This window comes from Siphateles boraxobius, unplaced genomic scaffold (genome assembly GCF_051911475.1).
Source record: "Siphateles boraxobius isolate OS27281-9 unplaced genomic scaffold, OSU_SipBor_1 29, whole genome shotgun sequence".
NCBI classification, from domain to species: Eukaryota; Metazoa; Chordata; class Actinopteri; order Cypriniformes; family Leuciscidae; genus Siphateles; species Siphateles boraxobius.
This window is the reverse complement of record NW_027508908.1, coordinates 7,904,903-7,914,110: the sequence shown is the minus strand read 5'-3', so window position 1 is coordinate 7,914,110 and position 9,208 is coordinate 7,904,903. Positions and strand designations below refer to the sequence as shown.

General features: G+C 38.4%; 1 protein-coding gene across 1 annotated transcript; it reads right to left on the bottom strand.

The window, feature by feature from the left end:
- Nucleotides 1-2,526: 2,526 nt before the first annotated feature.
- LOC143753735 (uncharacterized) lies at nucleotides 2,527-4,141 on the bottom strand. The gene is made up of 2 exons (XM_077246408.1): nucleotides 3,985-4,141; nucleotides 2,527-3,788 (listed from the first exon to the last, which is right to left on the bottom strand). Exons 1-2 carry the CDS (start codon nucleotides 4,139-4,141, stop codon nucleotides 2,527-2,529), a joined length of 1,419 nt encoding a protein of 472 aa, XP_077102523.1.
- Nucleotides 4,142-9,208: the final 5,067 nt, after the last annotated feature.

Below are 9,208 nucleotides of genomic sequence, written 5' to 3'. Positions count from 1 at the left end.
TCTGTATAAGACATATGGCGGCTGTTGCTTTTTTAGTAACATGGAGCCACATCAACCCAAAGAAAAAGTTTCAGCAAAGTTTGAGTTTTAATAGTTTTCTTTTTTCTACTTAGTGGGGGGAGTACAATGAGTTGAGCTAATGGAACGAGGGTTTCATTTTGATTTTTAGCTTAACTCCTTTTATCAGATGTGGAAAATTGACACTACAGTGAGACTTGGTTCTATTTATAAAATATGACACTCTTAAACAAGGTTCTTTATTGGTAACCATGAAGAACCTTTAACATGAATGTTTCTATTCCACAACAGGTTCTTTATAGAAGAATAGGGTTCTTACGATTTTTAATACTCACTGAAGGTTTTTTTGGGGGGAACAAAAAATGTTTTTTTTCTATGGCATTGAAACCCCTTATTTTGGAACCTACGTTTAAGAGTGTATGTGTGGTTTCTGGTTTAAATACAGGCTTCCATCATTTCTCCTCCTTGTTGAAAATGGGACTGTCATTCATAGATGCAGTGCTGCACTATAACTATTGCCAGTACAGTACAAAAGCAGCACTTAAACACTCATCATCTAAGACACACCTAGTTCCAAAGAGGACAGTGATGACATCAAACGCTGCTTTCATTGAGATATGTGCCACAGTTTGATCAAATACATTATGGCGTAATGTACCGCTGTGCAGTCCATCACATGCTGATCACTGACAGTAGATGAGTGTCAGGGAAGCAGCACTGGCTCTTACGCATTGGAGTGGGAGCCAGTGATGTACTGCCAGCGGGACGCGTCATGTGTACAGGGCAGCCTACATGCTGAGGAGTCCCTATCACTGCTTCTTAGCACTTTGGCGACAGATTGCAAGATGCCAATGTAGATGTCTGCATGAGACGGACTGGACAGATGGGAGGAGAGTATGCAAAATAACATTTATAGCAAATGTTGCTTATACCCGTATCATTGGAATGACCATTCTCAGTGAAAAGCTTGCTCCTTAAACACCTCAAGAAATTGTTTTATTCATAAATATTTGTCATAAAAATAACAAACATCAACGTTCATCCAAAGTATTGCGTATAAACGTTCTTGATATGTACAAAATCATTTCTCCAGTATGATTATTATAACTTAAGGCAAGTTCACATATTCTACATTTTCCCCATTACCTCTATTAATTAATTCAGCTAGTACAATACAAAAAGCTTTCAGACTGAAAGGCATGTCGAAGCTGTTCTAGTATCATGTGAAAGAACTACTGAAAACCGTAGCAACGTATGCTTTTCTAATCACTCAACAGCACTGTGGAAACCTGTGCTATTCTATTTTTTTTTTCTCATCACATCACAAAATATAGGAGCCATGTGAACTGGATAATTCATAATTCATGAATTTGGATCACAAGGTCACACAATAACACAAGTATCTGGTTACAAAAAAAGCTGTTATTGAATTGCAGATATCTAGGATAGACAATGGTATTAAAACTGGCTTAATACATTAAAATATTCTATTATAATTATGGACTGAAGAAATTCAAGACATGTTTTGTGGAGCTTGTGCTTTCCATTACACAAGGGACACATCAAAAATAAGGATATAAATAGTATTTCAGTTCAAAATAAAATGTAAAAAGTAGCACTTGTTAGAAAAATACAAATGATCATTGGCATATAAATGTATTTATTTCTTCCCATTCGCTGTGTGAATTTGACAACATTAGAACTGGATTCTTTAATTGTACAACACAATTACTATTCGCTAGCATAGCAACAAAATGAAACATTATATATATATATATATATATATATATATATATATATATATATATATATATATATATAAAGGGGAAAGTACGCTGTAAAAACCTTGGCACGAATGAATCAATAATGCCACCATGTTGTAAAACGAGGTAAATCTGACTTGTGCTGTGAAGCATCTATCGGTGATTATTAATATCACGTAAACATATACATGCATTTTTTAAAGAATTCTTAAATAGGTGACAGCGTTAAAATAGAAAAGACCAAAAAGCACGAATTAAAACAATTTTAAGTTCGAAAGTGGAGATAAGTGCAATACATTCCAGCTGTGCGTTTTACTGCCGCATTACAATGCAAGGTCGAGGTTGGAGCTGTTCCATAGTAAAAGTGCTGAACTGCAGTTCATGTGTTCTGCAAAACACGCTCCTCGAATAAGAAATATAATGGTCGAGGAGTAATATAAATAAATAAATAAAAAAACTTGATTTAGGTTTATGCACTTGCTGCACACACCTCAAGCTGCACGCAAGGTTCATTGTGGGAGGTCCAGTATTAAAATTCTATCCCCTATTTCCCGAAAAGGGGATCCGTCACCTCAGTGAACCTTTACACTCATGCGGGTCGCTTGATTCAGTTGCCACGACGTTCACTAGAGCTTTGGAGTTGTATTCTGTTGTAGCCTAAGCAACTGTTTTAGTAAGCTTGAATCGTCCAAGACGGTAAGATTTGACATCACGCACAACGAGCGCTCATTATCACAATTGTCGCTTAAATAGCCTCGGGCAAAGTAAACGGCCACGCGGTAACTACTTGTGGCTTCAGCTCCATCTTTTCTTTCTGTTTAAGATGCACCCGGCCGTGCCGTTTCCTTTCGTCGCTCCTGGCAAAGCGTTTGCCGCACACATCACAAGAAAAGGGTTTCTCACCGGTGTGAGTGCGGGTGTGTGTGGTGAGATGGTCGCTTCTGCTGAAGCTCCGTAAACAGATGCGGCACTGGAAAGGTTTGTGTCCCGTGTGGATGCGGATGTGCCTGTTGAGCTCATCCGACCGAGAGAAGCGCCGGTCGCAGGTCTCCATCGGACACGTGAAGGGTTTCTCCTTGGCCGGCCCTGTAGAAGAGGCAGGGCTCTTTCTTACGCGATTAGGTTTCTGAGCCCGTGTGTAAGTTTGACTGAAAGACTCGGGCAATAAAGATGAATACAGAACCGAGTCTATTGTGGAAGTCGAGTATGTTGTGTCGCAACTCGACTGGAGTTCAATATTTGGATAAATGGACGGTTTTAATAGACTGGTGGGTGGGATATCCATAACTGGGGTGGAGTAATTAAACATGGGAGCGTTGAAGCCCTGTGTGCAAGAATCTACAAAGCACTGTTCCTGTTTTAAAGTGCTCTCCACTTTGAATTCAGTCTCTGGGTTTGAGCAAATGGGAGAATAAGAGTCTAAAAGTTCTTTCACGTCCACCTGTTGATCAGCTTGAAAACTATTCGAGATGGAGAATGCCTCTGACTGGAAGCCAGCATCCAAGTACGACTTATTGAAGGTCCCCCACTCATAACAACTGCTCTCGAATTCATTTTTAATGACCACCGGGAACGTCGCGCTCTCGGACAGCGGCTCTGAGTCTTGCGCAGAGGAGCGAAAGTTTAAATGCGATGCAGCGGAGTCTTGGACCTGCGTGGCGGTCTGGGTGTCCGGGTAACTGTGGCTTGTCTGTCCCGGGGAATACAGCGGCGGGGTGGTGCACGTGGAGGCCTGCGTTTGGACCCCCTCGTCGCCAAAACTGCTACGGCTTGCGTTCATCGTACCGTCAGCACACTGTTGCGCATCCGACACAGGGGTTGTTGAGATGCCAACAATTTCTGTGATCATGTTAAGCAGTGTTTCCGTGCTGCAAGGTGTTCCTTGAGATGTTTCCACATAGAAGCTGCCTGAGTAAGCTAAAGAGGTTGCGTAGCTTTCTTTCGGCCCCTGACAAGAGTTATACTGATCTGTACTCGTGGGCTCCGTTTTGGGGGTAATAGGCGCACCTGAAATTGGAAGAAAAAAAAAAAGCAGGCATGCGTCAGTGCCTTCAGTGAAATGTGCAATCAGTTATATACCTATACAGTTTCGTGAGTGCCTTGAATTAACTTGCACTATATAGTATATTTAATGCAGCAGTAATGAAATCTGGTCTATAATTAACAGAGCTAGATTTTTTTTTTAAATCTGCCAGGAACTCACCGTGTGCAAACTGGGAAGGTCCTGTCCTTCCAGAATCCATGAAAACATCCTGGCTGTCTTTGGAGCCGTGAGTTTCCATCCCTGTCGCAGAACTGTTACAGTTCTCAAATTGCGTGTAGAAAGAATCTTGAGAGTTCAAATCCATGTTGTTAAGCATCTTTCCGTAAATGGCTTTCCAATGGATGTCAGTCCGAACAGGTTATTGATAAGGGATTATTTGCAAACACAAGAAAGAGCAAAAAACGGATCCGATAGTTAAGTCCGTGAAAGCGTTCGTCCAAAAATGAAATGTAGGCTAAATACTTTGGAATTCCCCCTTTTTGAGATCTGCGTCAAGGTAATATAGCTCTCCAGATATCTGTAGATGTGTAGATCTGTTGATTCTCACACCAACGGCTTCCCTTCGCTCGGCTTTTATACACTCCGTCTCACCGATCAGCCCTCCTCCCCATTCATTGTCTCCAGTGAGAGGATTCCCCGCTGCGTGTCATCTTCGTGACCATATATGGACAGAGGATATGACGGGCTTCCCCAAAAAAGGAGAGTTACGGTTGTGACGCTACAACAAGTCTTTCGTTAAGTGTAAGGGAACGAGGGAGAGCCATAGCTTCAGCTATGCATGTTTCTTTGCTAATTCAAAATTAAGCCCTATGCATTAGATTACATTTTTAAATAGCCAACATCTGCACGCGTTCATGACGAAAATAAACGCAAAGTGTTTTATGAAGTCACAGAATGCATATGCAAAAGTCATTTTCAGTCTGTCAAACAAAGCTCAAAAATTGATCGAACTTCAGTCCGTTTCCTTTGATTTCGTTTTATAACGTCTTGTACAACTAATTTACTAGATATTTCACAAACTTTCAAGCATAACGAAAAATTTACTTTAGCAATTAACTGACTGTTAACGCGCATCTACAGATATATATATATATATATATATATATATATATATATATATATATATATATATATATACACACACACACACAATTCAGTTTGTCATGCAAATTAATTATGAGGTAAAAAGGCATTTGCGGTGATAGGTGATACAATGTAGCATAAAGCGTGGAAAGAACTCATTCATATCACCGCTTTTATAAGCAGAATAGTTGGCCTATCACCTTATTTTCTTGCTAATGCTTTGTCATTCCTTTGACCAAGCTGTCAGCACCGCAGTTCTAAAATTCCTGTTTTCCAGAACTCGAGCAGGCGTTGTATATCCGCTTGAATATTTACCCCAAACAAGTATAGGTTGTGGAGACCCTCTGGCATCCGTCGCGCAGAGCTGGCAGTAAGAAAAGTGCACTGTTGTCCAGCACCATGGAGAGCGCCACTTGAAATAGCAGGCTACTACATTCCACAATTATAGTTCATGGCCTGCAGTCTGTGTATGAAGCCATAGTGGTGACATTATTGCTGGGTTTAATATAACAGTTGAACAGAAAACTGTTTCTTTTTTCCCTTGCCTTCCCAACATTTGGTGCAAATTAAACAGCTTTTATCCTAGGTATTCTTGCACATAGGCTAGATTTTCAGGTAGCTTTGCAGGCAGGTTTCTTCAAGCATTTTGGAGATGTTGCCGCAGTTCTCCTGGAATTTTCGGAAATGTAAACTGATATTTCCTACTGACACACTACAGCAAAAGACAGATATAACTGGCTTAAACCATTTTTTGGGGTGAAATACTGACGTGCCTAAGACTTTTGTAAAGTATATGTATATGTATTTCCAGAAACAATCACTCGATCAACCACACCAGCAACTACCTCAATACAGCTAATAAACAACATAAACACGTTAAACACGTAAACATAAGAAATATAGTGGGAACACCGTTAAAATGGACACCAGAGGAAACTGCAACATCAGTGGGTACTACTGTACAAAAAGTACACAACAACTGTAATGGATGGCTTAAATGCTCCATTAGTGACAGGACCTGCCATTTCATCTGGAAATCTAAAGCTTAAAAACTACAATTGCAGTAGGTACAAGTGCTGAAAGAACATTGAGAACTGCAGCACCAGATTCCACTTCAACTTTATGGTCTGCAGTGGCACCTGGAACAACAAGGGCAGCAACAATACCAAAGTATTAGTACATACTAAATATGTTATGACTATACACTTCTGAGCAAAAGTTTGGGTTTGGTAAGATTTTTAAAATGTTTTTGAAAGAAGTCTCTGAAAGAAGTCTCAATGGCTGCATTTATTTGATAAAAAATACACAAAAAAGCAATATTATGAAATATTATTACAATTTAAAATATTTTTTTATTTTAATATACTTTAAAATGTAATTTATTTCTGTGATGCAAAGCTAAATTTTCAGCATCATTACTCCAGTCTTCAGTGACACATGATCCTTCAGAAATCATTCTAATATGCTGATTTATTATCAGTGTTGGAAACAGTTGTGCTGATTAATATTTTTTTATAACCATATATATATATATATATATATGTAACCTGTGATACTTTTTCAGGATTCATTGATGAATAAAAAGTTATGAATCAATATAAAACGATATAAATCTTTATTTTTTTTAATCAATTTAACACATCCTTGTTTTTTCAAAAAAAGAAAGAAAAAAATTACTGACACCAAAATTTTGAATGGGTATATTCAAAAGCATTTATATAAAGTATATGGATATTGTTACAAAATATTTATATTTAAAATAAATGCTGTTCTTTATTAAACTTTTGTTTTTATTCAAAGACTCACAGGTTATAAAAAAAAATTAAGCAGCACAACTGTTTCCATTTTTCCAATAATGATAATAAATCAGCATATTAGAATGATTTTCTGAAGGAGCAAGCAGTGAAGACTGGAGTAATGATTGATGAAAATTCAATTTTGCATCACAGAAATAAATTACATTTTAAACTATATGAAAATAGAAAAGCATTATTTTAAACTGTAAATTTATACGGTACAAGGAAAGTGTTCTCTGCTTGTAATCTTAGAGTTATTAAAACGTTTTTTTAAGAAGAAGAATATTAATGTGGACTTTTTAATTGTCATCTTTTCCACTTTGGAAATCCTAATTTATCATCAACCCATGTACTGCGGTCATATCCAGAAGTGTTGAATCAGGCTAATTTCTAGAATTTTGTCTCTTTATGCAAGAAATTAAAGCAATATTGAAAGTTAATGAAAAATATAGTTTTTCTAAGAAGGCATTTAAACTAAAATGTAGCCTAGATTGTAGAATAATAAAATCAAAATCAAATTTATGTTTTGAAGCTTCTAAGCCAATTTCTTTTTTTACCTGGATTACAGTTGCACATGCAGGGAACTCTTACAATGGTGGCTTTACCCTCTACAACTCCCTGTTGAAAAAATCCAGTCTAACTTAGAAGCTGTGTTATTGAATGTGGAAGCTGGTTGACCAGCCACTATGTTCAAAAAAGAGCTTGCACTGCTGGTTCAAGATGGTCTACCAGCTTGAAGCCACTAATGACCAGCTATCATTTTCCAAAACACAGCTATCAGTGCAAGCAGTATTTTAAGACATGGTTTGCAAAACCCCTGTGAAGGAACCACAGAAGGGGTACGGTGATGTCCACTTGTCCTGTAGCAGGTAGGCGGAAACTTTGTGCGAGGTTCAGGTGCCTTCAAAATCACCAGAGAACTCTAGTGTGCCCTATCCAGCTGTGATTGCCACTCTTATACACTATTACTTTGCACAGGCCACTGTAGCACCAATGAAAAAAAAAAAAAAAAAAAAAGATATGAGGAAGAATATATTGAGCAGTGGGCTGCAAAAAGCGAGGCACTCATTTAGCACAAGCCTACTCAAGTATCCTCAGCTCAACCAAATCTATTTATGAAATTTTGTATGGGTTATTTTTTTGTTGTTGTATTTATCAGCATGTGCATTAAGTATTGGCAGTTGCAGTATTTTTCATTTATTTTGGAACAGGCCTGAGTAAATATATTGGCCATGTAGATGAAACCCATTTAGGAGTACAATAGGTTTCCATAAATACATTTGCACAATGACAAAGAAGCGTCCGCATGGATGATGGAACTGGGTTTGGCGGTGCACGAAATATCCCTCTTATTATGATGACACAAAATCGTACTTAACAACGAGTTTGACATTTTCTGGCGGTAACTGTTCGCATCAAGCTACTTTCCCCTTTTTGAGGCCCTAATATCCCCCTCTCCAGTGGTCTCTCCCAGTTGACCTAAACCTATTAAAAAGCTCTTCTCTTAAAGAGTTCATAACACTGAGACGCTGTTGTGATAACTGCCGAGTAGCGCTCACCTCTCGCCTCTGCAAAATGCCACGGAGCTCAGTAATGGATTTATGTAATTCATGCACTTACCAAGATTATTACACCAAAGAAATGCAATGAAGGTAAAAGTGTAATGAGACCATCGATGTGTCAGTATTTTCAGATCGGATGATCTGAGCTGGCACTGCAATATCTACATATCAAGAGTCCATTCAGTCATTGATTTGAGAGCTTTAAACAATCGAATTGCAAAATATAAGATGTCTATAGATCATATTGGTTGGTCAAAACAAGCTCCTGACAGTGCAAAGCATGTGAAAATAAAATGAATGCTGCATCTCTACTAAGTCTTCACTCATTTTCTTTTCTGCTTGTGATCCATCTGTTCATAGCAGCATTTTTGTAGAACGCTCAACAACACCATTAACAAATGGTATAATCGTATCCACACATAATTTCACAAATTCCCGAGGCAATGATTGAGCTGAGGGAAGAAGCAGCACTGCAAAAAGAAAGTTTATTGCATCTATAAAAAGAAACAAGAAGGATTCATCTAAAATATTATGATAAGATAACTGATTTGCCAATTGCAAAAAGATCTAGCTTATGGGCTTGCCATGCATGAAGTACGTATTGAAATAAGAGGCTTTGGAGTACTTTCAAGAACGTCTGGTAGGGTTTCAAGAGGCAGAGGAATCATACGCCCTCCACATCACATTTCTGCAGTATATGTCCCATATTACAAACCCCCAGCGGCACCGGATGAAGGCTCATCTTCCTCAAACCATAGCAACAATGAGAAACCGAAAAAAGGGATTGGGAGCGCTAACATCAGAGATTCCACGACCGGAAACACGACTCAATGCAAGCTTGCATCACTCTGCCAAATCATTTTTTTTTTTTTCCTTTTCACTCGCAATCCCATGCATGACTACACTTTAGCGCTTGAACCCCTTTCAGAAAGCATGGCTCTT

Excerpts from the sequence above, each read along its gene's own strand:
- LOC143753735 (XM_077246408.1), bottom strand. The coding sequence starts at position 4,141 with ATGCTTAACAACATGGATTTGAACTCTCAAGATTCTTTCTACACGCAA. Across the intron at positions 3,789-3,984 it reads ACCTTCCCAGTTTGCACACG|GTGCGCCTATTACCCCCAAA; the intron begins GTGAGTTCCTGG and ends TTCCAATTTCAG.